This window comes from Mya arenaria, chromosome 11, assembly GCF_026914265.1.
Source record: "Mya arenaria isolate MELC-2E11 chromosome 11, ASM2691426v1".
Taxonomy (NCBI): Eukaryota; Metazoa; Mollusca; class Bivalvia; order Myida; family Myidae; genus Mya; species Mya arenaria.
This window is the reverse complement of record NC_069132.1, coordinates 45636753-45664169: the sequence shown is the minus strand read 5'-3', so window position 1 is coordinate 45664169 and position 27417 is coordinate 45636753. Positions and strand designations below refer to the sequence as shown.

General features: G+C 37.0%; 2 protein-coding genes and 1 long non-coding RNA gene across 4 annotated transcripts; all 3 read left to right on the top strand.

Annotated features, from left to right (window-relative positions):
* The first annotated feature begins 79 nt into the window (after nucleotides 1-79).
* LOC128208938 (uncharacterized) lies at nucleotides 80-13454 on the top strand. 2 transcript variants are annotated; one of them, XM_052912662.1, is made up of 16 exons: nucleotides 4919-5050; nucleotides 5185-5323; nucleotides 7288-7458; nucleotides 7565-7893; nucleotides 8065-8283; nucleotides 8425-8732; nucleotides 9121-9241; nucleotides 9423-9614; nucleotides 9774-10473; nucleotides 10658-10875; nucleotides 11208-11375; nucleotides 11639-11897; nucleotides 12083-12243; nucleotides 12428-12528; nucleotides 12957-13093; nucleotides 13314-13454. In XM_052912662.1, exons 2-15 carry the CDS (start codon nucleotides 5239-5241, stop codon nucleotides 13024-13026), a joined length of 3102 nt encoding a protein of 1033 aa, XP_052768622.1. In that variant the 5' UTR covers nucleotides 4919-5050; nucleotides 5185-5238; the 3' UTR covers nucleotides 13027-13093; nucleotides 13314-13454. The 2 variants fall into 2 exon arrangements, with proteins under 2 accessions (XP_052768621.1, XP_052768622.1); XM_052912661.1 differs by lacking the exons at nucleotides 8065-8283; nucleotides 8425-8732; nucleotides 9121-9241; ... (7 more) ...; nucleotides 12957-13093; nucleotides 13314-13454 and adding exons at nucleotides 80-510; nucleotides 704-805; nucleotides 916-2251; nucleotides 3226-3299; nucleotides 3506-3607 and having other exon boundaries at nucleotides 3881-5050; nucleotides 7565-7703.
* Nucleotides 13065-18765, top strand: LOC128208577 (uncharacterized). Its single transcript, XM_052912132.1, has 5 exons — nucleotides 13065-13093; nucleotides 13314-13483; nucleotides 13687-13877; nucleotides 14068-14278; nucleotides 14457-18765. The coding sequence occupies exons 1-5, from the start codon at nucleotides 13065-13067 to the stop codon at nucleotides 16478-16480; spliced, it is 2625 nt and encodes an 874-aa protein (XP_052768092.1). The 3' UTR covers nucleotides 16481-18765.
* A 5049-nt stretch (nucleotides 18766-23814) lies between these two features.
* On the top strand, nucleotides 23815-27333 carry LOC128207768 (uncharacterized). Its single transcript, XR_008256761.1, has 3 exons — nucleotides 23815-23907; nucleotides 26206-26279; nucleotides 27201-27333. It is a non-coding gene; the product is annotated as an uncharacterized LOC128207768 (long non-coding RNA).
* The last annotated feature ends 84 nt before the right edge of the window (nucleotides 27334-27417 follow it).

Sequence of the window (27417 nt, the reverse complement as noted above, 5' to 3'; positions counted from 1 at the left end):
CAGAAAAGTTTTGGGATTCCGGTGTTGAACTGTCTTACAATCACTTTGAAAACAACACAGAAACAGTGATAACTATACAAACAGTTAACATAAGCATGGCCTTTAATTTCTTCGAAAATCCGAATGCAAAATTTAACCTGAAAGCAAGCGCTATTGCAAGTTATGCAGCAAAGAACATTATTGTGAATGCATCCCTCAACTTTTGGGGAAGCGATGATCCAAAAGAAATAGAGAATACACTTTTCGATGCGGACTATGATGGCACGTTGTTGGATGTAATATACCGACCATATCTGGGATCAAAAAATATATCGGATATCCAGAACAGAGTAATCAATTTCGTTTCTGGGAATCGAATAGGAGGACTGGTAGAGGGGAATGTGACATTATTGTTAACCGGAAGTCCCTACACTGTCGTTTCTAACATTGAAGTTGGCGTTAATGATACATTGAAAATCGAGGCAGGAGTTGTCCTTCGATTCAAATCTGATATCGGCATTATTGTACATGGTAAGAGCTGGTGATATTTGCCATTTGCATGTAAGAAGTTATATGCAACCTTTTGAATAATAAATAGACCAAAGTTTACAAAATATACACGAGTATATATACACAACACCGCCATAAACGTTAATGTTCATATATTTTAAAATTGCGTCAATTTTTAAACGTTAATGATCATTTTTTGTTTTTCACATATAAGGCCAAATGGATGTTCTTGGTTCCCCGGAAGCTTTGATAGTCATGGACATGGATGCATTCGAATCATCATGGAGGGGAATTGAATTCTCGGCTGCTGAGAAAGGTATGCTTCATGCCATTCTGGCTCAGATTAACGTGTATGATTAATTTATTATTGTTTTGTTATTTTATTTTGATAATGTTTTTATTTATTGCATTGTTTCGTACTTTCAGAGTCACGCATACAATATTTAATAATTAATAATACGAAAGGAGGAATAAAAACGACATCTTCCACTTTCCTAAAAAATGTGACGTCTTTGAACTCGGATTCGTCTGGAATTCAGATATCCCTTACAGATTCTTTGAGTTCAACATTATCATCAATAGCTTCGGAGTTGGCGGCCGTTAATTGCTCTAGAGGAATTGTCATAGTAGGTCAACCTACAAACTTGTCTACACTCACAATAACCTCTTGTTTGGTGTTTAATAATTCCATGTACGGCATTGAAGTATCAACAAGCGGAAATGTTACTATTAATAGTTGCATCATAAACAACAACGCAATGTCAGGATTAAAACTTGAAATGCAGAAATACGGCAGACTGAGTCTCAACAAGTGTGACGTAAAGAACAATTTGAAACGAGCCATAGAGGGCACGATCACCGGCGGCCTGAGTATTGATAATTGTAACATTTCCGATCACATCATTGGACATTACAACTATTGGCAAAATTGGATTGCTGACAAGTTCATTTACGTTGTTGTCAACTGTCAATTGGGTGAAAGTTTTGTTTTTATAACTAGTTCCCTTTTCTTAAACAACATTTCCGACGGCATACAGTTGACGATCAGTTATTATAACTTTGCAAACATGTCAGTGTTAATAAATAATAACACATTTTCTAAGGGAAATAAGACATTCCGCTATCAAAACGAAAACTACTACTATCGAGAAAGAACTTGGAACACTATCAGTTTTATGAATAATGTTATCGAAAATGTGAAACCGTTAAGCAATAGCAATAATGTTGTTTTGAACGAATTCATCCTCGGTGAACATGACGAACTTTTTATTGATAAAAACACTCTTGTAAGAAATCGTGGAGGATCAGCCTTTGCAGTAGGTACCGTTTATTTGGTTCATGTTATCAATATGACTTTTACTGGCAATACATTTATGGACAATGATTTCACTTTTGCAACGGTTGATGTTAGGTCACAGGTTATAGCAAACATCCACAGGAATGTTTTTGAACATTTCGGGCAACAGATATGTACATTACGAGCTCCGGCGTTTGATATCAACTACAAGATAAACGCCACATACAATTTCTGGGGAACTGACAACTTTTCAAACATATTAGAATCCGTTTGCGGTTTCGAGAAAGACATGGGACTGAGTTTTGTGTCCTACATTCCCTTCTTCACCGATGGTCGATTGAAAACACTAAGGATGCCAGATAATTTCAACTCGGCGGCTTATGGTGGCGAAATAACGGAAGCGGTTTCTTTATATACAAAGGACCACCCAAAACCGATACTTATTTCTCGTTCAATACTGATCAGGTAAAAAACGCATACAGTATCATTCATGTTGCGAAAGCTATATTCCCTGTCCACACCGGATATACCAGCTATTGACCCAACTGAGCATGTGCTTATTATCTGGAAACTAGTTTTCTAACATTTTTATTCGTATCAGTGAAAAACTAATCACTATCATCGCGAAAGACAAGACGTATATCAGTGTATACTAGTTAATTTCAAAGACACATTGTGAATTTAATAATTCGTTTTAAAGAGAACGAAATATACATCATAATTATATTAAATTCCAAAAATACCTCAATTGACTATATCGTAGCGTTTTCAACACTCAAGAGCATTGGGTCCAGTCTTTCATTCCGCCATAAAGATCTTACTATAACGACCGGTTGTTATCTTAACACTAGGAATTTTGTCATTAATACCAATCATATTTTAAACTTATTTATGTTACTACGATTGTGAGTTATTATTAACAAGTTATTACAACATTATATTAATCACTCTCGTTGGCACGATTTTACGCGATATTGTGGCCTCGTGTTGTTTCGAAAACCGGAGTACCCAAAAGAAACCAACTTGCCCTGTTTGGTGACCGCAATCCAAACTCACATGCGGCCAGGCCGGTGATCGAACCCGGGTCGCCTAGGTGTGAAGTGAGTGTGCTAACCACTGCGTTAACCGGACAACCAATCATTTTCTTCCCACTGATTCGCATATGATCGACTATTTAAAGACACATTTTATCCACCGGTTACCGCATACTCCGTCTTCCAGCGATAAGAATCAAGTATTGTTTATCTCGGAGACAATGGCAATGCGAATATGATATGACGTCACAAGCGGTGACGTAGGTAGAGCATTCGTTTCAAGAAAGCCGGCCACTAAAATAGAAAAATACGATTTCATTATACCGCGATAACGCTGGTTACATTTTACTGTAAAGCCTATTTTGTTTTGTTTCCAATGCGCAATTCTCTTTGTTTTTATTCCAGACCTACAGGATCATTATTGATTGAGGAAGGTGTGACTTTACGTTTTGAAGAAAAGCGAGGAATATACGTTCAAGGTATCGCAATTATCTTATTAGTCTCGTTCAGTTTCGATTGATTTTTTCACTTGAAGAAGGTTAATACTAAAACTACAATTGAATGCATTTTCATTTTGCGCTGTACCAGTCGTTTAAGTTTTCATATTCATGTTTTAAATAGATAGATATAGATGCTTGTTCAAAATAGTGTATTTCTTCTTTATTTTAAAAGTAATTCGTTTTAGGTTCTTTGAAATGCTCAGGAACCACTTTACCCGTAAGACTGGAGAGCAGCGGTTATAGATATTCATGGGTTGGACTGTTTGTTAACTCAACGTCCATACTTGGTATGTTTAGCGCATGGCGATTTTATAGCGTAATTTGTTTCTTTCAAAATTGTTTAAAATGTTTTGTTTTTTTTAAATTAATATCATATTTACCTAATTAGACATATGATGATATTGTCAAGAAGTGCCGTTAATTCATTCATTTTATTTGAGAGAACATTTACATAATTCGGCTGAGATTTTACAAAACATATAATTAGCATTTATACATGTTTACTCAATATAAACTTGATTATTTGAATTGGATTTGATCTTTATTTTTTATGTTTATAGAGCAAGACAAAACCCAACTGATAAACACTATATTAAAGGACACTCAAAATGGAATCGTTGCATACACACAAAATTTTGAATTTGTCAAGGGAACTATTTCTAATTCTGTTACCAACTGCTTACTGCTATATCCATCTATTACGCGCCTCACTATATATGACTTTGAGGGAGCAATGCTTGAAAATTGCACACAGAAGGCAGTGTTTGTAGATGGAATAGGTAAAACGGCTTTGGTGAATGTTAACATAAGGAACTCGAAGACAGGCATATATGTGTCTGGAGCGGAGGGTTCGATTGATGTAAGGTCTTCCAATATATCACTGATACATGACGTCGGAGTTGAAATACAGTTTACATCAGCGAACGCTGCTGGGAATGTAACGATCGAAAACAATATGATATCTAAGTCATTTAGGGGACTAATTATAAACGTTGGAAATGAACGAACGGTCAACACAATAAAGATATCACGAAACTCTATTGCTGATGCTCTCAAGGATGCTCTGTATGTAAGATTTCCATCTTATCGTTCATTTTATGTTTATGGAGACCGAAGAACAGTTGAAATAACACTAAATACGTTTCACAATTCGTGTGGGATTTCGATCGAAACATGGAACACTGCTAATCTGACTTTCAACAACAACATTGTTAAAGATACTGTCTGTGTAGATTGCGAATGTCTTTTCAAAAGCATTGCTCTTGGAGACGGACGACACACTGGAACAAGAAGATTTGATATGTCAACCAATGCTTTTGAAAATATAACCGCAAAATGTATTGTTTATCTCGAAGACGATGACAATGCGAATTTGAAAGGGGAATTTTTGTATAATAAAATAACTGAGACACATACAGCTGATACCACAGTGTTAACCAGAGCTTACTTTATAAACATATCTCAGAATATATTTGATAATCCTTTATCAGCATTTGATGTAAAGACCTCGCTTGAGGGACAACGCATACTAAATGCTACAGGGAACTGGTGGGGTAGTTCTGACGCAGCCATCGCTTACAATCGCATATATGATCAATGTCGTGATCCAGGACTGGTTTTCTTTAATGTTGATCCAGTCGTTACTACACTCACGTTAGATTGCAGCAATGTGAACAATTGCTCCCAGAAAGGTGAATGTGTGCGTCACCAAACATGCAGATGTTCTTCAGGTAAGAATTTCAAACGGTCTTTAAATCCTGTTCCTAGCGTAAATAATGTATTTACATCAATATTCTTTACGACGTCAAACGCCTAATAAAGTATAAAATGTTGTTTTTAAGAATTTCAAATTGTAATTTAACAGGATGGACTGGTCCTTATTGCACGGAATTTGACTGCGTTGGTGTCAATAACTGCTATGGAAACGGTGAATGTGTTGGTCCGAACGTTTGCGAGTGTAATGAGGGATGGAGCGGATCACTTTGTATATTCGCATCATGCAAGTACGTGTTGTTGATTCTTGTTGTTTGGACTATGTGCACATTTAACGAACAACACAATATGAGCATAAGAAGCCGCACTTTTTAGGTATATATCTGGTGGTTCATTGTATTTTTATACTCATTTGAAATGCTCTGTCAATGTTCGGACTACATTGAGGAACATTTTATTCGAATACGATCTACACGACAATATTTTGGCTACTGGGCATACTTACCCTCCATCAAAAACCCAATGTCAGTACAAAGTCATTCGATGTGAGATTCTGGTCATGACATGGCCGACTAAATCGACTAAAACCCTGATCGCCGTGCGACGTAGATTTACAACGTCGTCTCGTCGTTGGATACTCGTCGGTCGCCTGTCTAAATGAATTTTCATCTGACATTTATGGTGTCCATAAAATTGGTGAACTAAACATTGCTGAAATTTGAACCGATCGGAAAATATTAGGGATGGCAACGAATAGTTGGTACTCGAGTACTCGGACAATCTTCCGATCGAGTACTCGGGTACTCGATTACTCGGATAACTTTAATTTGTTTTCGGGAAAGACAAGTTCGTGTATACATCTATATATCGTTCATATATAGTGTGCGTTGGTCGTAATATTGGCCATTTTCATTATTGAATAGGACTTTCATTATGTACCTTACCAGAAAAATCAATAAAAATGTTGTTTCATGCTTTTAATTTGTCCTTTTCATTTCATTTTATACATACACATGTACTACAATATACATGGAAAGAAAAAAATGGATCATATTCAAGCGTCTAAATGATCGAGATTACACTCAATAATGTACAACATTCAAAATTGCAATGAACGAAAATGATTCATAAATTTATTTAGTTGTTTACTGTACGAAATAATATTTAAAACAGCAGTTTTTAATACTGAAATATTCTTGTTTATCTCATTAATTTGCATAATTCATGAATTAAGATATCCACCAATCAATTGTGATAATCGTTGCAAAACATACGCCCATTCATGAATCATTGCTCGTAACTAATTCACTCGTCAACGTCCATTGTTTGGTGAAAACTCTCTAATTGGTAAACAATACAATTGTGTAGGAGATGTACTGCTATCAAAACTTCGCTAATTGACATCAGTGATATTTGCAAATTAGGGTCCTTTGTTGACAGTTTGCAACTCTCGCAACAACTGTCACTAAATTTATTAGGGTCATTTGTGTACTTTTGATAAGAGTGAACCATAAATTGTCGTCTTGGAAACGCGCCAGATCTGATACTTAAATCTATAAATCATGAATTTGAAGAATTTTATAAAAAAAAATTTGTTCGAGAACTCGAGTAGTGATTTGGTACTCGGGTACTCGGTTGATTGATCGAGTACTCGATAACTCGGGTACTCGTTGCCATCCTTAAACAAATTTAGAGGTCCAATATCGGACCGATATAGTTTTAAATATATATAAGATAGATATCGAGCACGATATAGAACCGATATCCTACGGTTGGTGAATGTTTTTGATTTCCCTTTTAAATATGTCGAATATGATCAAATAAAGAAATTTATGAAAACAAAATTGAAAACTGTAAATAAGTTGTTTTATACATATTGATGTAGATCATTAGCAATTTTCTTACACTTTTATCTTCTTCTTGCATCTGTGCATTTGCAAAGCGCCTCAAGAAACTGTGGTAACAGTGGAGAGGAAAGTGATCAAGTATTTGTCGTTGCTCAATAGAGCAGTTGTAGGTCTAAATAATCTATTTTTATAATAAAATGATATTATTATTTATAATTATAATTATCAAAATAATGATAAAATCCCACGTCAAACCCACGTCGGAGTCCGACGTCGAGGCGACGTCAAATGTTTGCTGGGCCTGTAGTTTCTATTTTATTATTCTTAGATTGTCATTCAATGGCGTTTTACGTACGTGTGATATACAATACATATATGCAGTTAACAATAGCTTTAATTTTCTTTAGAAATGTTCACGACTGTAGCGGGAGAGGGTTTTGCACCCAACCAGATAGATATCTGCACATGTTCGCAGGCTTTCACCGGTGTCGACTGTGGTTCCTGTGTGCCGCTGTATTGGGGTCCCGACTGCAGACCTTGTCCGGCTTGTATACATGGTTTATGCAGTCTTAACTCAGGTATATTCAAGAAATTACAATAATTGTCTAAAATAAATTGTTTTTAAAATTCATTAGCACTGTGTGTTGTTTTTGTGTGTGTATACACATTTGGTCTTTCCAATAGGACATTGCGACTGTGAGGACGACAATTGGAGCGGTTACCTCTGTGACAAGTGCAGTGAAGCATTCTACGGTCCAGATTGCCTCCCTTTAACTAAAGTTCTTGATATTGTGCCGAACCAAGGCATTGACAAGGGCGGTAACTCGATACATGTTTGGGGTCACAATTTTCCAGAAACAGCAAGTCATACCTACTATTGTAAATTTGGAAATACTATTGCTAATGGAACATGGATTGCATGGAATCACGTTGTTTGCGTTTCTCCACAAAGTGCAGAAGGATCGGTAATACTTGAGATCTCTCCGAACGGATCTAAATATACAAATGACAAGGTACGTTTATTTTTCTACAAAGAGTTCTAAATGTTCGTTTGCATGTGAGAAACAAGTTGTTGTTGTTTTTTATCACAAAACCGTTAAAAGTGAAATTCGTTGTCCGAATTGGGACTGTATCAAAGTAAACTCTTTGAAATTGTACATTTTTTAATGAATATGTTTTTATAGTTAACATTTAACTACTACGCCACGTGTCCACCGGGATCTTGCGGCCGTGACCTTACACCTCAACATGGACAATGTTTGTTCGGTGGCTGCACGTGCTTCCTGCCTTGGGTTGGTGACACTTGTTCGACAGAACTGATGACACCTACCATTATTGACCAAGGCTATCAACAAACAGTCGAGGAGAGCATGAAATACTCATTGCAGCTCAATTTGATAAAGGTATAAAAGTGTAACGCGTTCATTTATTTCTTAACGAATGTTGAGCAAACGGTCTATTCTAGCAATACCTCTTTATGAATATTTCACAAAGCCAAACAGCTCACATTCGACAGATTTTATATAATATCTCTACCTCCTCAGGGCGACCCACCAGTTCGATGGTCATTGTTAGAGGGACCACAGGACATGATCATTGATGAACGAACCGGAATGATATCCTGGTTGCACCCCCTTGCACGCTCTCAGTCATACCAAATTCGCGCACAGGCTACAAATACAATCGGAAGCGATACAAAGTCATGGGAGTTATCTGTTCCGTTCTCTTATACAGCAGAAGTTGAGACTTCCGAACCTTCAGGAACTCTTGCGAGTCCGCGACCAGTGCAGATACAGGGTCGAGTATTATTTTCAAGAGAGGACAACCACAGGATGGTACCAGTTGATTTAGAGTACGGGACTGTTCATTTCGAAGTTTTATACTCCAATACAAAGTGAACGTTTTTGTAGCAAGATAAATTCATAATGAATAAGTTATGATATAAATAATTGCAATTGGTAGCAAAGTTGTTCATTTCAAAATTAGCAGATACAAATTTGATTTATCACATGAAGCCGTTTCAGCAATACGTGGGTGTAGTTATGTTCCTATAAGAGTGCAGTACTACTCATCGAAATTTTGATGAAATGACCCTCAGGTCCATCAACCATTTATACATGAGTCTTTCTTTCTTCTACTTACACAATAGGTGCGCCGAGTGCTCATCATAGAAAGGCCGCGAACATAATTTGATATTGTATCTTATGGCTCATAACTAACGACCATTCTTCATTTTACAGAGTAATAGAAGTGCAGACCGGTCGCAAAGTTGTCATTCACGAATGGTCCAACCCGTTGTCCCCGCAGTTTTTCTTAGCAAGATACTACCCACGGGCTGATGATGCCGGACAGTTTGTTGCAGTAAGTGTGTTGTTATTTTCTAGTAATTATGTCGTTTGTTGCTTATTCATATCAGTACTTAATGAAACCGTTTGAATTTTCGTATATTACGATAACGGTGTTTTATCACTACATGGGCAAGTCCAGTATCTAAACTCTTGTATAAGTATATACATATCATCACATGCCTATATATTCATAGGTAGCGCGTCATCCCGGCGCAAGCCGAAACCCCAATGCCAGTGTGAGCTGGTATGTTTTGAGCATTAGCTGTGAGCCGGCTTCTGTCAGTGTTGAAGAAAAAATTCTGAATGAAGAAGGATCAGTAGTTGTTCAGAACGTTTCAAGCCTTGTGAATACAGGAAACCATCCTATCACCAACATATCAGCTATGGTAAGTAATTCTTGCCAGTGCCAGCCAGCCCAGCGGAGTCCATGTACAATTAACGTGGTCGGTCGAGCCGACCACTATACAATACAACTATATAATGGAGTATCCTGTCAATTTTTGATGTAATGCATTGCTTACATATTTGGATAATGTGTTTTACAGGTTGAGGGCATGCCAAATGCATTTGTGAGTCGATATTCTAACAAAACCTCAAACCTGAATATTGAAACTCTTCAACCTGGTGAAAAACTTTGGTTCGATTTAGTTGTCAAAGATGCTCGTCCACTTTATGGAACGATATTTGTTAAATTCAGCACACCGGGGGGAACGAGTACAAGACTACGATTGTCTATTCGTCTGACTATTCTTACACCATTACTCACTTTTTTGCCAAATTCTTTAAATGGAAACATCATACTTGGTACCCAAAAGATTTTTGATGTTAGAATCACCAACGAAGGAGAGGTATCAGCAACTAATGTTGTTTTAAGTCTCCCAAACGATGCAAGGATATCGATTGTCTCTTTTGCAAATATAAATGCAACAACAGACGGTGTGGAAGGGGAATCGTTGACAATAAACCCTGGGCATTCTGCACAACTCTCCCTCTCTGTTATTATCGGAGGAAATGAAGCTCTTGGTGAAATGCCTGGTGTCATCTATCTGAACTCAGACCTAACTTCAACACCACTGCGGTATAGATTCTACATTACATCCATCCAGCAGTTTAACTTAACATTTACAGTAAAGGATGAATACACGTATTTCGCGGCAGATTCGCCCTTAGTAAGCAACGGAAAGGTCACGCTTGTCAACCCACGCCGAGCTTATTTTGAAACTCGATACACCACAAATGAAACTGGTAGTGCTTTTATTTAATATTAAGAAAATGGATTTGCACAATCTATCGATTTATTATGTCCTTTTGAAATGAAATGTCAAATAAACGTTTCCGATTGTAAATTTTATAAATAGTGGACTTCAAATTCGATACAAAAAAGTTAGATTTAATGATAAAATCTTTTCAAATAATCCAACTTGTACAGGTTTCGTCGTTTTTGAGGACATATACGAAGATGTGTACACCCTGCGGGCCGAAGCGGAAGATCACGCCTCCTACAGTGAAGTTATTTTGGCCAGCGCCAACAAAACCCAGTTAGACATCTTCCTTCAACGAATCGCCGTCAAATATACGTGGTCAGTTGAGCCCACCACCGTACAAGACGTTTATATCATTCAGCTGGAGTCTACGTTTGAAACTTACGTAATACCATTTGTCTCATTAAAAAGATATGGACTAGAATAATTGTGAATTGTTGCTTTCAAAACTTTAAAAGCTTTTTTTTCTATGTTGCCCCGAGTTTGTTACAATTAAATAACAAATATATCGTATTATTAGAATTCTGCACTCTATTTAAATACTAAGGGACTGAGTAGATTGTATTTCCTAAAAACGGACTCTGCTGGTTGCTTCCGTTTTGTTTAGTAGGAAATCACGTTAATTGCAAACATTTAAGACGGCGCACTTGTGCCTCTTACAATGACACTTATGCTTTTAAACGAGGAGTTTAATACTTTAAGAAATTATTTCCTCAGGTGCCGATGCCAGTAGTAACTATCGAACCAGCTAAAGTCAACACCATTCCGTACGAGCTGGAAGAACTTGATATAATAAATTTCAACATTACAAACCACGGACTTATAAGAGCGGATAATGTGAGGTTTACTGTGCCACAGAACCATCCTTATCTGGACTTTGAACTCGTAAGATCCTTCTTTCACCTTGTTTCTCTTGAGTGGCCAGTGAACGTCGGGCCTTAGGGCCATTATGCCTCTAAGCAGGGTATTCGTGATATATTTGACTATGTGGTTTGTCGCTGTAGTTTCCATTATATTATTAGTATGGAGCTTGATGCTCGCAAATCGATTTTGTCATTTAAGTAAATTAGAACATCAGTCAACGTTTGGTATTTGTAAGAAATGGTCTCTTATAAAATTGCAAATACACAAAGCTCTCTTCAAAACAGACTGTGGACAATATAGGAAGTGTGGCGGCAAACACATCCATTATTGTTCCTGTACGAGCCACATTAAAGAAGAGAGTTAAGCGTAATGCAGTAGCGGCCTTTGTGTGTGGACTGGCAGTATTTTATGACTATATCTGTGGTGGTACTCAGACCCGTGGTTTAGATGTGACGTTGACGAGGGAATACCCAGGGCGTCCACCGCTGCCTTGTGAACTTGGAAATGTAGGTGCAATTGGAGGCGTGGAAGGTGGTGTGTCATGTAAGTATGCCGACAAATGAGTGCTGAAGACAAATGTTCATTTAGTGTTATAGAAGCAATTTTCAGTAATAGTCGATTGTTTTCATGTCGCAAATAGTTGCTTAATTTGTACATAGTTAATGCATTTACACCCAGTATATTTAAACATGATGTCCGTTCGTTAAAACCCTATTTTATTATTTCAGACACTGGAGGTAGTTCAAGAACTGGAAGAGGGTCAGCCGTTTCATACAACCCCACAACTCCCCTGTCATGCAACTGTGCAAAAACACTCATTAAAAGCTGTGCTCTAGCGTTCCACCCTATTCTCGGTTGTGGTCTTGCGATTAGCGATTTAGCATCCGCCGTAAGCTTACCCATTACGTTCGTTGCCTTTCAACGTTATAATGTTGTTTTTGTTATTTTTTTCTCTCAAAATAATGATGCAATCACACGTACTTCGTTATTATATGTGGTTGTGTTAGCACTTCTGCTTCAAGGTAAACGTCGTTAGATGTTCGTTCGCTTCTATATTTAATTGCATTTTTCAGGACAGCATTCTTGGTGGTATGCTTGCTGCTCTGGACACGGCAATGGCTTGCGTTTTCGGCGTCATCTGCTCACTGTGTGGCCTCTTTTATACCGCTCTCAGGTAGCGTATTATTTTCTTCTTCTTATAAATAAAAACGAATGTGTGGTCCAGGCTTCACTCGCTTTATAAACTTTAGGCATTGAAAGGATTGGTATGTCGGTCTATCATATCTTGAATAAATTCTTCATGGTAGCGCGATGTGTATTTTCGCGCTGGTACCAAACTATAATGAAGAGGAAAGGAAACATGAGGTACCCTCTTGTTTGCTCAAAGAGAACGAAAAACATGACCTTTCTAAAGAGTTTTTGCTGAAAAGTGAAACATATCGAGATTTAATATAAAACATAAAGGAAAGGTTGTTTAGTGTATTGTAAGTAAATGTTAATTTCCATGTGGCTGAATAGAACCTCGTTCATTTCTTCTTAAAATCGCATTTACATCAGAAATCCATGTCATACTTTAATTAAAACAAAACATTGGCATTACAGATGTTACATTGATGTTGCCAACAACTGTGGCGGCGCAAGACGAAAAGTTCTTCCGTTGTGGACAACTTGATGAACACGGCGAAACCAGTCGACAATTTTCTCTACATAATGGCTGAAGTTCTCGGAGACGACGCAATGTAATAGATTTAACTTGATTTTTCTCTTGATTGGATATAATTTTTATGTTTATACTCTATTTTTTTAATTGAGTGTTTAATAATCAAAAGCATTTTTTTTGCAATGTATTTTCTTTCATCAATACGACTCTTGACTATGTATATCGTATAACGGAACTGCTCACTGCACCCTTATTAAAGGTTTAACAATAATTACTTGTAAATACATTTTCGTTTAAAGGTATGATTTGAACACAACCTGGTACCAGACTTTCAAGCAGACTGTGTCAGACGACAGTGATCTGGGTGTTGGTTTGTCCAGTCCTGAATTTGCCTCAGTCTTGAATAAAATCACAGAGGAAGCTTCGAAGGCCGTTTTGACGCAATTTTTACACCGTTGGAATAAAACAGGTGACCAGTATTTTCTTTTTTCACTCGTTTTCCTCCTATGATTAAGTCGTCCTTCTCCGGTTTTAAATGGCACCTTCTGAACTACTCATCCTATGCTTTGCATCTCATTCTGCCCAAATCTTGACATGAATTCCTTATTATCCATATAAAGTAATTCTTAGGCTAGTTATGGAATTAACAGGCAAAATATGTTTTTTCTCAAGCTGCTGCTTGGGAGAACGGAACCCTGTCGGGATCATCAGACTCGAGCACTGTGATCAACCTGTCTCGTCTGCAGCCCTGCTTTGAACAGTACAGCCTCGATTTGCAGGCGGCCAAGATCAAGGGATTCAACTCCATATTTGAGGACTTTGACCATGCGTCCAATGCATACAAAACAGCTGAAAAACAAGAGGTTTCAAAAGCATTTCTAATCCAATTAAGTGATATCAGATAACATTGTCTTTCTGTTGTACTCGTTATACATTAAATGTAAAATTTACGTAATTTGAATGTAAATTTACTTAATATTAGATGTTTTCATGTTTTTTGCGTCTTAGGTGCTTAATGAATTTTTTTTTAATTAATACAAACTACTTCTATAGAGTCAAACCAGTGGAGGAGGGAAGAACGATGGCGTATGTGCACGTGTACGAGTCTGGATAATTCAGGAGCTTGTCCTTACTAGAGACGCTTTCAACGCCCGTCTCGAAATTGAGAACGGGGAAAGCTCGAACTTGGAACTTATATACGTCGAGATCGAAATACGACAGACATACGGAACTGGAGAGCTGCTGATTGACAAATTTTCTATTGGTATTTTATCTTAAATGTTTATAAATTCATGTGTTAAATTGTGTGACTAACATGTTTAGTACACTCTAACCCAGACTTATACTTTATCAATTGTCACAAAGACTAACATTCATTTTATTGCAATGTGTTCAAAATGATTGTCCTTAGAATAATAACACTTCTCCTATTGAAATTTTAGGCTCGCCGACGTTGGTCGGTATCACAGATGTGGACGGAACAGGCCGGCTGTCAAAAGACATATCGGGTTCGGCAGAATGGCTCATCATCCCTTACTCTAGCGCCGCCCCTGAGGATGATATACAGTACGACATTGGGGGGAGACTCTCGTACAGCGTCGGGGGTTCGGAATTTTCTGTTCCGCTTCTACCAGACACAATAACGGTGAAGCCAAATCCCAGTTTAATTGTTCACTATTTCCACGAGAAGTACGTAAGGGGCGATGACCCCATTACTCCGGAGACTGAACCTATTGTACCATTTAGTCTAGCTGTGATGGTCATGAACAATGGCTTTGGCGTAGCAAGGGCGTTGAAAATAACGTCAGGTCAACCTGAGATAATAGAAAATGAGAAGGGACTGCTGATAACGTTTAAAATAATTGGAGCGCAGCTAGGTGACAAGGCAATAACATCATCTTTGACAGTTGACTTCGGTGACATTTCGTCCATGACAACTAAAACAGCCAGATGGCTACTTACAACCACCCTAATGGGAACGTTTTACAACTTCACTGCAACATTCAAAAACATCAACCCCCTCGGAGACCCGCAGTTGTCCCTGATGGACGAACTCGGGTATCATGAACTGATTCACTTAGTGCGGATTGAGAATGTATATAATGATGATGGCCTGGATGACTTTTTGGTTAATGACCTTGTAGATGAGGAGGGTATACCTGACCGCCTGTACAACAGTAATGACGGGGAAGATGTGGCTAAAGTGGAAAAAGCTAATGCCATGGATGACAGTGTCAAAGAGTTTGTACGGTCTGCGACAAAAATATACAGAAATTTAACATTTAGCGTTCAAGCAAATGCGTCGATTTATTTTTATTTGAGATTTGAAAACACTTTCTCAGAAAGCCCATTATTGTATGCAGAAACCAATAAAGACGAACGACCGCTTTTGGTAGACAAAAATGTTTGGCTCACATCACACATTCTTGACATGGAATTGATTCATTTATTGGATATTGTAAAAATCAACACTACAGATATGATGTCTTCTAATTATACATTGACGTTCGGCCCACGAAATATGTATGCACCACGTTTCAACAGTTCTGCTTATTCGACAACTATATCTAGACGACTGGCAAAGGGAACCGCAATTGTAACGATTGATGCGTATGATATTGACAAAGATGACTTTGACATGTATATTGACACATACAATGCCAGTAGTTTTGTGATTGAAAAAATAAGTCAGACAAGCTATGAACTAAAAATAGCAGATGAACTGCATACAGGGTTTTATACTATCCCAGTAGTTGTGCGTGATCATGGCATACCCGCCTTGGTATCGGCGATGAACGCATCGATCGAGGTGAACGACGCGGATGCGACGGGCACTACACATGTGCGTTCTAGTACAACTACGATGTCCTCTGACGTCACGAAAACAACGTCATTCTCCGGTAACACTCCTGAAATGACATCAAGCGTTTTAAATCAGACTTCAACGACGGCATCACCGATGACTGTTTTTACAACCGCAAGTTCAAACACAACAGGTTCGACGCTAGAAACAACAGCTGTGCAATCTTTGTCTACGGCAAATCATTCAGCTTTTGCAAATATAACCTCAGCGACGACTTCATCGACGAATTCACAGTTGACAGTTTCTACTATCCCGAGTACAAACACAACAGGCTCGACAATAAAAACAACAACAACTATGCAATATACATCAACGGAAACCCCTTCAGCTGTTTCAAACGTAACCTCAGCGTCGACTTCGACTATCGTAATATCAACTGTTTCCGATTCTTCTAAGGGAACAATTTCATCAACAATAAACATCACCACTACACCCGTTATCAAGACAACCGAAGAAACGGACGTGGGAGAGTCGGAAGACCTTGCCACGTGGGTTATCCCAACAGCTATTGGCGGCGCTGTTTTTGTTTTAATTGTTCTATTCATAATTGTGTTTGCTTATACCCTAAGAAAGAAATCCGGTTCAGGAAACTACAGAATGTAAAAAGGAAATGAAGAACACGAGAGCCCATTAATCAAAATTGGTAGTTATCATTTGTAAAGAAAGACATGTGACTACTTCATTTTTGTATTCATCCTTCGTCAAGAGCATGCGTACTACCAACTTTAATTTTGCATTCATCCTTTGTGAAGAAAGAACATGCGTCCTACTAACTTCATTTTGTATTCATCCTTCGTTAAGAAAGAACATACGTACTACATCTACTAACTTCATATTTGTATTTATCCTTTGTAAAGAAAGCATGCGTACTACTAACTTCATATTTGTATTCATCCTTTGTAAAGAAAGAGCATGCGTACTACTAACTTCATATTTGTATTCATCCTTTGTAAAGAAAGAACACGCGTACTACTAACTTCATATTTGTATTCATCCTTTGTAAAGAAAGAACACGCGTACTACTAACTTCATATTTGTATTCATCCTTTGTAAAGAAAGAACATGCGTACTACTAACTTCATATTTGTATTCATCCTTTGTAAAGAAAGCATGCGTACTACTTACTTCATATTTGTATTCATCCTTTGTAAAGAAAGCATGCGTACTACTAACTTCATTTTGTATTCAACCTTTGTAAAGAAAGAACATGCGTACTACTAACTTCATATTTGTATTCATCCTTTGTAAAGAAAGCATGCTTACTACTTACTTCATATTTGTATTCATCCTTTGTAAAGAAAGAACATGCGTACTACTAACTTCATATTTGTATTCATCCTTTGTAAAGAAAGAACATGCGTACTACTAACTTCATTTTGTATTCATCCTTTGTAAAGAAAGAACACGCGTACTACTAACTTCATTTTGTATTCATCCTTTGTAAAGAAAGAACATGCGTACTACTAACTTCATATTTGTATTCATCCTTTGTAAAGAAAGAACATGCGTACTACTAACTTCATTTTGTATTCATCCTTTGTAAAGAAAGAACATGCGTACTACTTACTTCATATTTGTATTCATCCTTTGTAAAGAAAGCATGCGTACTACTAACTTCATTTTGTATTCAACCTTCGTAAAGAAAGAGCATGCGTACTACTAACTTCATTTTCGTATTCATCTTTCGTAAAGAAAGAACATGCGTCCTACTAACTTCATTTTCGTATTCATCCTTCGTGAAGAAAGAACATGCGTCCTACTAACTTCATTTTCGTATTCATCCTTCGCGAAGAAAGAACATGCGTCCTACTAACTTCATTTTCGTATTCATCCTTCGTAAAGAAAGAACATGCGTCCTACTAACTTCATTTTCATATTCATCCTTCGTGAAGAAAGAACATGCGTCCTACTAATTTCATTTTCGTATTCATCCTTCGTGAAGGAAGAACATGCGTCCTACTAACTTCATTTTCGTATTCATCCTTCGTGAAGAAAGAACATGCGTCCTACTAACTTCATTTTTGTATTCATCCTTCGTGAAGAAAGAACATGCGCCCTACTAACTTCATTTTCGTATTCATCCTTCGTGAAGAAAGAACATGCGCCCTACTAACTTCATTTTCGTATTCATCCTTCGTGAAGAAAGAACATGCGTCCTACTAACTTCTTTTTCGTATTCACCCTTCGTGAAGAAAGAACATGCGTCCTACTAACTTCATTTTCGTATTCATCCTTCGTGAAGAAAGAACATGCGTCCTACTAACTTCATTTTCGTTTTCATCCTTCGTGAAGAAAGAACATGCGTCCTACTAACTTCATTTTCGTATTCATCCTTCGTGAAGAAAGAACATGCGTCCTACTAACTTCATTTTTTTGTTTGTATCCTTCATAAAGGAAAAACGTGTGTGCCATTAGGTCCACGTTTTGAATTGCCACTACCTCCTTGTTTGTATTCGTCACTCGTGAATGTGGGTAAATAAATGTTTTGTTGATTACTAATGATACAGTTTTAAAACACAATGTAGAATTTTCAATTTTCTATTGTGCTTATATACATTTTGTTAATAATTTCTTAGTTTTTATTTGAAAAGATTTAACAGAAAAATATCATACTTTTGTGGGTTTTTTAACTCCAAAAATAATAATCTAAATGATATGGTCGGTAGATAATGGAACTCATTTAAAAATGTTTTTCAAGTACTTCTTAATTAAGGTGTATATTTTTCTATCTGTTATTGTTACTGCTGAACTATGTGTTCTGTACTTTACACATGCAAGTAAAAATAAAGCTGTTACGTATTTCGTACGAACACATGGATGATTACACCGTCAGCTTATTACAATAAGATTGATGTCAGATACTTTGAAAATAAATATATAAATATTAATAGGTAAATAATTGAAAATTATGTTTTAGTCCAACCTGAAGCATTTTATTATTCACATTTTTGAATACTTTTTTCGTATTGTATATTCATTGAATCAGAATAATAATACTTACATATAATTATTCTTTTAAATTAGTTTATTTAGTTCGATACAGGTATCAATAAAATGAAAGTTCACTAACATCAAAATATTGTTGAATTTATGATGGGCATAATACACATGTCATGTCTTCAGTTTTCGATGTAAATGCAATGAAGTCAATTTTATATTGTATGCTACAATCGTACGGAATTTCCGTTAAAACGAAAATGGAAAATCCCTGAACACGAAATATATGAACGGATTCTTTCGTCACTTTCCTGTAAAAATGTTTCCTTCAAACATTTCTTCCAACAAAATAAGTTCTAATACAGTATCAAACTCGCCATAGAAATGATTTTTAAGCACAGAATACTTTCCAGCAAGGTTTGACAGAAACTCCAACATTAATCTGCTACATCAGAAGTCTTCTCTCCGTGTGACATGAACAAGTACATATCATATTATAGCCTCTATTCGCATATCACATAAACACGAAATGTACACATTATAGTTCAAGGTCAATAATATTTACGCGTAAAGCGCTGTTTGGTGTTCCGGATGCCTTAGTGCTTTACGGACGTTGAGAAGTCGGTGCACATTTCTGCCACTTCCTGTCAGTTAATAGAGAACATGTCGGCCTCCTGGCTTCCAGGGGTTATCACGTGGGTGGGAGTCATCTCCCAGGTATCGAAAAATTGGCGGTCGATCTTCTCTGGCTTCGACTTCTTCGGCGTTGGCCACAGCTTTACTTCCTTCTTCTCGGGCTCAGCCTCCTGCCATCGTGCCCTTTTGCTTCTCCTGTAAGAATAATATCAACGGTAATAGTGTAGTATTTAAATGATAGAAAAGAAGTGCCAGAAATCAATGAAACGATAATAACCACTCTTCGACGGTTATATGCATGTTATAACCTTCTAAACACGATGAAGCCATTCACTTGTCGACATCTCGCTTATTTTTGCGGGCGTACAGTTCGAAATGCATCAGGTAAACTCCAGCAGTTATTGCCAATTTTAGCCTGATAAATTAACACAGTGATTAATTAAAAGAAAAGGCATTATCAACAATTACCTTAGATTCTCTGACTTCCTCTGAGTTTTCCTTGTCCATCACAGCGGCTCCCTGGACCGCGCGCGCAAGGTCGAGTCTGACCTTGTAGCCGTGCGGTCGCTCCCTACTAATAAACCATGATGAACACTTGGGCATTTATATCTAAAAAATCATCCATATAGTCTCAAGCTTTATTTCAAATTGTTAAATTTTAGATTGTTATAAAAAAGTACAGTCATGTAGCCAATATTAAAAAATATTAAAACAAATATATAGACATTTCAGAGACAAGACCAGTGGATATCCTGGTTAATGCCCAGTGGATATCTAGGTTAATGCCCAGTGGATATCTAGGTTAATGCCCAGTGGATATCTAGGTTAATGCCCAGTGGATATCAAGGTTTATGCACAATGAATATCTAGGTTAATGACTAGTGGATATCTAGGTTAATGCCAAGTGGATATCTAGGTTAATGCCCAGTGGATATCTAGGTTAATGCCCAGTGGATATCTAGGTTAATGCCCAGTGGATATCTAGGTTAATGCCCAGTGGATATCAAGGTTAATGCACAATGAATATCTAGGTTAATGCACAATGAATATCTAGGTTAATTCCCAGCGGATATCTAGGTTAATGCCCAATGGATGTCTAGGTTAATGCCCAGTGGATATCAAGGTTAATGCACAATGAATATCTAGGTTAATGCCCAGTGGATATCTAGGTTAATGCCCAGTAGATATCTAGGTTAATGCCCAGTGGATATCTAGGTTAATGCCCAGTGGATATCAAGGTTAATGCACAATGGATATCTAGGTTAATGCACAATGAATATCTAGGTTAATTCCCAGCGGATATCTAGGTTAATGCCCAATGGATATCTAGGTTAATGCCCAGTGGATATCAAGGTTAATGCACAATGAATATCTAGGTTAATGCCAGTGCATATCTAGTTTTATGCCCAGTGGAAATAAAGGTAAATGCCCTGTGGATGTTCAGGTTAATGCTGCCTAGTGAACATCTATTTTAATGCCCAGTATATATCTAGGTAAATGTCCAGTGCATAACTAGGTTAATGCCCAGTAGATATGTAGGTTAATGCCCAGTGGATATGTTGGTTAATGCCTAGTAGATATCTAGGTTAATGCCCAGTGGATATGTTGGTAAATGCCTAGTGGATATCTATGTTAATGCCCAGTGGATATCTTCGTTAATACCTAGTGGATATCTAGGTTAATGCCCAGTGGATATGTTGGTTAATGCCCAGTTGATATCTACGTTAATGCCTAGTGGATATCTAGGTTAATGCCCAGTGGATATCTAGGCTAATGCCTAGTGGATATCTAGGTTAATGCCTAGTGGATATATAGGTTAATGCCCTTTGGATATCTAGGTTAATGCCCAGTTGATATCTACGTTAATGCCCAGTGCATATCTAGGTTAATGCCCAGTTGATATCTAGGTTAATGCCCAGTTGATATCTAGGTTAATGCCTAGTGGATATCCCGGTTAATGCCTAGTGGATATCTAGGTTGATGCCCAGTTGACATCTAGGTTAATGCCTAATGGATATATAGGTTAATGCCTAGTTGATATCTAGGTTAATGCCCAGTTGATATCTAGGTTAATGCCTAGTGGATATCTAGGTTAATGCGCAGTGGGTCTAGGTTAATGCCGAGTGGATCTAGGTTAATGCCTAGTGGATATCTAGGTTAATGCCCAGTGGGTCTAGATTAATGCCTAGATCAAACATTTAACTTATATCAAACATTTAACCCATCCAAGTTCCCGCTTTACTCAACCGAGATCAAACATTTAACTTATATCAAACATTTAACCCACCCAAGTTCCCGCTAAACTCAACCGAGATCAAACATTTAACTTATATCAAACATTTAACCCACCCAAGTTCCCGCTAAACTCAACCGATATCAAACATTTAACTTCGATCAAACATTCAACCCACCCAAGTTCCCGCTTAACTCAACCGAGATCAAACATTTAACTTCGATCAAACATTCAACCCACCCAAGTTCCCGCTTAACTCAACCGAGATCAAACATTTAACTTAGATCAAACATTTAACCCACCCAAGTTTCCCCTAAATTTAACCAAGATCAAACATTTCATTTAGATAAAACATTTAACTCACTCATGTTTCCCCTAAACTTAACTAAGGCCAAGCATTAACCCTCCCAAGTTTCCCCTAAACTTAACCGATATCAAACGTTCAACTTAGATCAAACATTTAACCATCCAAGTTCCCGCTAAACTTTACCGATATCAAGCGTTTTACCCACCAAAATTTTCCAAAACTTAACCGAGATCAAGAGTTTAACCCACCCAAGTTTCCACTTACCATAACCGAGATCAAGCGTTTAACCCACCCAAGTTTCCCCTAAACGTAACCGAGATCAAGCGTTTAACCCACCAGAGTTTCCGCTAAACTTAACCGAGATCAAGCGTATAACCCACCCAAGTTTCCGCTAAACGTAACCGAGATCAAGCGTTTAACCCACCCATGTTTCCGCTAAATGTAACCGAGAGCAAGCGTTTAACCCACCCAAGTTTCCGTTTAGCGTAACTAAGATCAAACATTTAACCCACCCAGGTTTTCCCTAAACTTAACTGAGATCAATCAATTAACCCAAACACAATTGTGAAGTCCTTCTGATAAACAGTACTTCTTGTTTCCAAAAAATACCTATTATCCATCTTGTTATAAACGGAACAACATCATTTTTATAAGGTAGAATTATTTTTCAAGCAAGAAAGTATACTACCTATGACCACGCGGTCTAGACAACAACATCGATCAAAATAAACTAGTGACAAATGTTTCTATAAGAGAAAGCCCATTTCCCACTTACCACAATTTACAGTCGTTTTGACGGTTTTGACCTGAATTCTGGTCGTACGACTTCCTCCTCCTCCTAGCTGTTGCCTCTCCTGGTAATACCGGGCGTCGTACATTTTCGGTTGCTACGGGACAGAAAGCAAGCACAGTTATTAATACATATATTACTACATTCAAAATACATATGTTTGATACAAGTTGGATTCGAATAAACAATGTAATTTTACTGAATAAAGCATGCATACAATTGGACGTATCTAATGTATAATGTGATTTCTGGATGCATGGTGGGCCCATATTATGTTGGCATCGTTTTTGGAAGGTGCCCGCTCAGGGCAGCGTTCATAGTAGGGGCAATCGGCTGAAAAGTTACAAACCGATTTACCGCCTGTCTCGGTCGAAGAAAGAGTGCGGTTTTTCAATGCTTAAAACACCAGTAATATTCAATAGCTTACAAGAACATTAATAATTATGCAATAAATCTATAATTTTAAAGCATAAAGGATATGTTTAAAATACAGTACTTAAGAATGCATGATTTATTTATCTTGATTTTTTCCTGCGCGAGCTGACCGTTACATTTAATGACATTGGACTTTTTCCTTTTTTTGGCACCAACCAAATTACTTGCTAAAAAAATAAATCCGGACTCAAGCTTTACTAGAGTAAGGGCCAGTTTTATTAAACTTCGTACGAAGTCTGATTTGCATACGAACTTCGTACGATGTATCTCAGGCTGTTAAGCCGTTTTATTAAGAATTTCGTACGAACAAGCACCTGTTTCTTCGTAGATCTACGAAAATTTCTACGAAAGCTCTTAAGGTGGCGTACGAACTTCGTAGACTAAAAAATGGCCGCCACAACAACAGAAATATTCTATATTGGCGATCTTTTATTTATTATGGCGTATTTTAACAAAACCAACTGCCAAATTTCAAGACAGAAGACGACTCTGTGGAATCTGCAACCCGGTGAGTAAATTAACAAATCGTTACGACGCCGTTTTGACTAAATTTTTAGGGGACGCAACCTCGCGCCAACTGTCAAAATGTTTTGAAAAAACAAAATGCTCTTATTTCAATGCATTTCAAGAGTTTTGTTGTGATAAAAACACTGGAATATAGACTGAAATACTATCCAACCATTAGACTCATGGTATATGAATTTTACGGTGTTTTAAGTAAAACAAACAAGCTAAAAACAGACTGATTTTATGACAGTGTTTTCATCTGTCAAAGTTTTTATCATTTTTCTATAACTTGCTTTGACTTTTATTTACAAGATTATCATGTCTCTAATAGTGTTCAGAAATTCTAAATCAACATTGAAGCTTATGAATTTAATAGTTGCCTGGGGGTGGGGATGCGGGCGGGGTGGGGTGGGTCAAAAAGTTAGTCCACCTAAATGGCCGTCAACGCGTCCTTTGACGATTTTGTTTTACTATGGCAGATTCGTGACGTCCACCATCCCAACAAAAAGTACCGAAGGGTCCTTGCGCAGAGAATCTACGCGGCCACAATTTTGAAATTATCTCCGTTAGAAATTGAAATTTCTACGAAAATATTAAATATTGCCTACTTTTAAACACATAATGTGACATATTTATTTATGTCACTATGCCAAAAAACATGTTCAGGTGTACTGGTTGGAGAGCAGTAGCCGGCGGAAAGCAGTAGCCTGCAATCGCTTTTTATTCGTGTGTTTTTTTTTTAAAATCTTCTTAAAAAAGGTGAGAATTGTAAATCCAAGCAACACCATTTGCATCGAATCCAACACAAAGCGTACGTTTAAACATTTTATTTACAAAAGTATTGGAAATGTCAAAAAGTTTGCCAACTTTCTCGTGGGGGATGATCACATGAATGTTACTGCGCATGTGCAATTGAATAAATTTGCATATCTAATTATAGCACTAGCATTTACCGACAGTCAAGTGTTGGTTATGGACGACTATTCGTCGATGAATCACAGCAAAATGTATTTTTAAAAAAGCCTGTTGAAATGATATTTTCATATTGCCCGTCAATCGCTTTCAAACAATATTGAGACATATTAATTTTTTTATGTATCCATGGTGTGGTTTTAGACGCGTTGTTAAAGCAAGACTACTCCAGTGCTTGGTTACCAGTATTACTTCCCTGTTCAATAGAGGCGCCCCATGGGGAAATTATACTTAATAAGCCGATAAATATCTGTTTTATAGTCAATGAGCGGTACTGAAATAAAACTGCCAGGTACTGCTTCTCCTAATCCGTAAATTGGCACTAATTGATTACCCCCTTTGTGGCCCCCATTAGGCACGCGCTTCGTGACGACACAAATTTTAATATTGTTAAGTTAGTAGACCTTTACCCCTAGTTTAATAAAATGTAAATATTATTTCCGTTACATTTTGATATACCGAGAAAATCTCAATCTCAAACACTGCCGGCTACTGCTCTCCAACCAGTACATGTGTCGATTTTTTTATCAAGTGTCCCAATATCTGTAAATCTGGGACAAATCTGAAAGGTTGTGTACATGTATAAAGATATTCGTGACCAAGAATATATTTATGTGAAAATAACGGCTCTAATGACAAATTAAATCCAGTTTAGATCACTGTCGGGTATATATTGAACAACTTTGTCATTATTATTCAACATCGATGCATAATATAACTATTTATTCTTTCGCTCAGTGTTAAATGCTAGAGAGTTTTAGCGTTACAGGGATACATAAGTGTAATGTTGTGAGCATTGAAGCTCCGCCTCTATATGCAAATTAGTAACCGCCCTGCTAAGGCACCAAGGTGGAACCCCTAGAAGTGTCAGAGAGGCAGTAGGATTCAGATGTAATCACATGTTATACACTTGTAGAATAAATGTAGTAAATATTTAAGTGTCTTTATTACATACCTACATTAAAACACAACAATAAGAAATGTCAAAAAAAAAAAAAGTATCGTTGATTGCTCATTATTGTAGCTAGTCAAAAAGTATTTTTAAAATATCCAGAGCAGCCAGAAAGTAAGCATAAGCTCTATTGGTCACAGTTGGGAGACTTGTTTGTCCCAAACTACATTTTTTTTCAATCTTTGACTGGGGACTCCCTGTTTGCAAGTTTGTGCTCTATCAACTTGGCTCAAAGGCCCCTGGAACTTAAAATAACTTAAAGCTTGCAGTTGAATTGTTCAACCAGCTCTACAAACTGTTCCTGATAACTTAATTTGCAAACAATCTGACCTGTGTGGGTTAGTACTGGGACACACTCATGAACCGTATAATATTAGTACGGTAAACCTGGGTGCAAAAATGGGACAGGTTCAGATCATGAACCCCACGACTGATGAATACTTGAGCTCAAGCTTTATTAAAACAGAAACCACCTGGCATTTAAAGAAAAATGTCGACCATTTTTTAAGCTTCAGAAAAAACAGCCTGTTTATAAATAGATTATTCATTTTTATTTCAGATCTTGACATGGATCCAAGATGCTGGTAACTAAGCGGGACGGATTGTTTCACAGAACTGCAGGTTTCTGGATGGGTAACTAAATTTCCATATTTCCGGTTTACTTGTGTTATTTATAATCAAGATAAAAGTTAATACACCACAAGAGCAAATCAAGTGGAAATCATGCATTATGTATGTATTTACAGTCAGTTTGTAGCATATTTTTTTTTACCAAATCTCAATTTAATACAAACTTTTAAGCTTATCATGCATATAGTTTGATGCACATTCTATAATTATAATATTAAAGATGTGCAGCATATATATGGAATGATCCACACCACTGGATACTGTATATATGTAACATTGCATGTGAAAATGCATAGCAACAAGTGATATTATCATATAAGACTGCTGAAAAAATCACATTGCAAGTTTTCATATTTATTTTCAAAAATTGATGTTTAATGCATTTTTCAAAAACATTAATTTGCGACAGAAATATGAAAAACTGCGATAAAATATTTTGTCAGCATTTTTGTATCGCTGGTTTTCAGATGTTTACACAAAATTGGCTCATTCCTGGACAAAAAAATAAAATATGATCAAAACTGTTAATCTGTAAGAGTGCAGCCTTAAAGAAAACAAAAGAAATAAAAAGGGGGTTTAATGATTTCTAGCAGATAAGTCTGTTGTCAAAGAACCAAATTCAAGGTATCATTATAGCCGTCCGTCATGTCAGAGACAATACACTAATGTTATTGTATTATATTTGTATATGATGTATAGGTCCTAATTATTAGGTCTATAAATCCGGCTTTAAGAGATTTTGAGTTGTGCCCTTTATCTAAATGAGAAAACAACAGATGCTATATTATACGTATTTTACAAGTGGCTCTGTGAAATATTCTGTGACTGTTAAAAGGTGTAAATTTAAAATATCTTGTATATGTACTCAATTTTTTTTTTATCATTGTGTTTTTGCTCTTAAATAATTTTTGTTTTTCGTTTCAGAGACTCAGCGCCATGTCACAAATACTTCAGAACCTAGAATGAAAGTTACCGAAAGAGCAATAGACTTTCCAATCTCTACAAAATTCATCTTAACTGTTCTTCAAGGTGATACTTGAGACTACCAAAGACTTTTTAAGGACAGAATTCACAAAACAGTTTATGCCACCATCTCACATCAAAGGATTGTGCTTGAGTTGAACAGCCTTCAAACAGACAC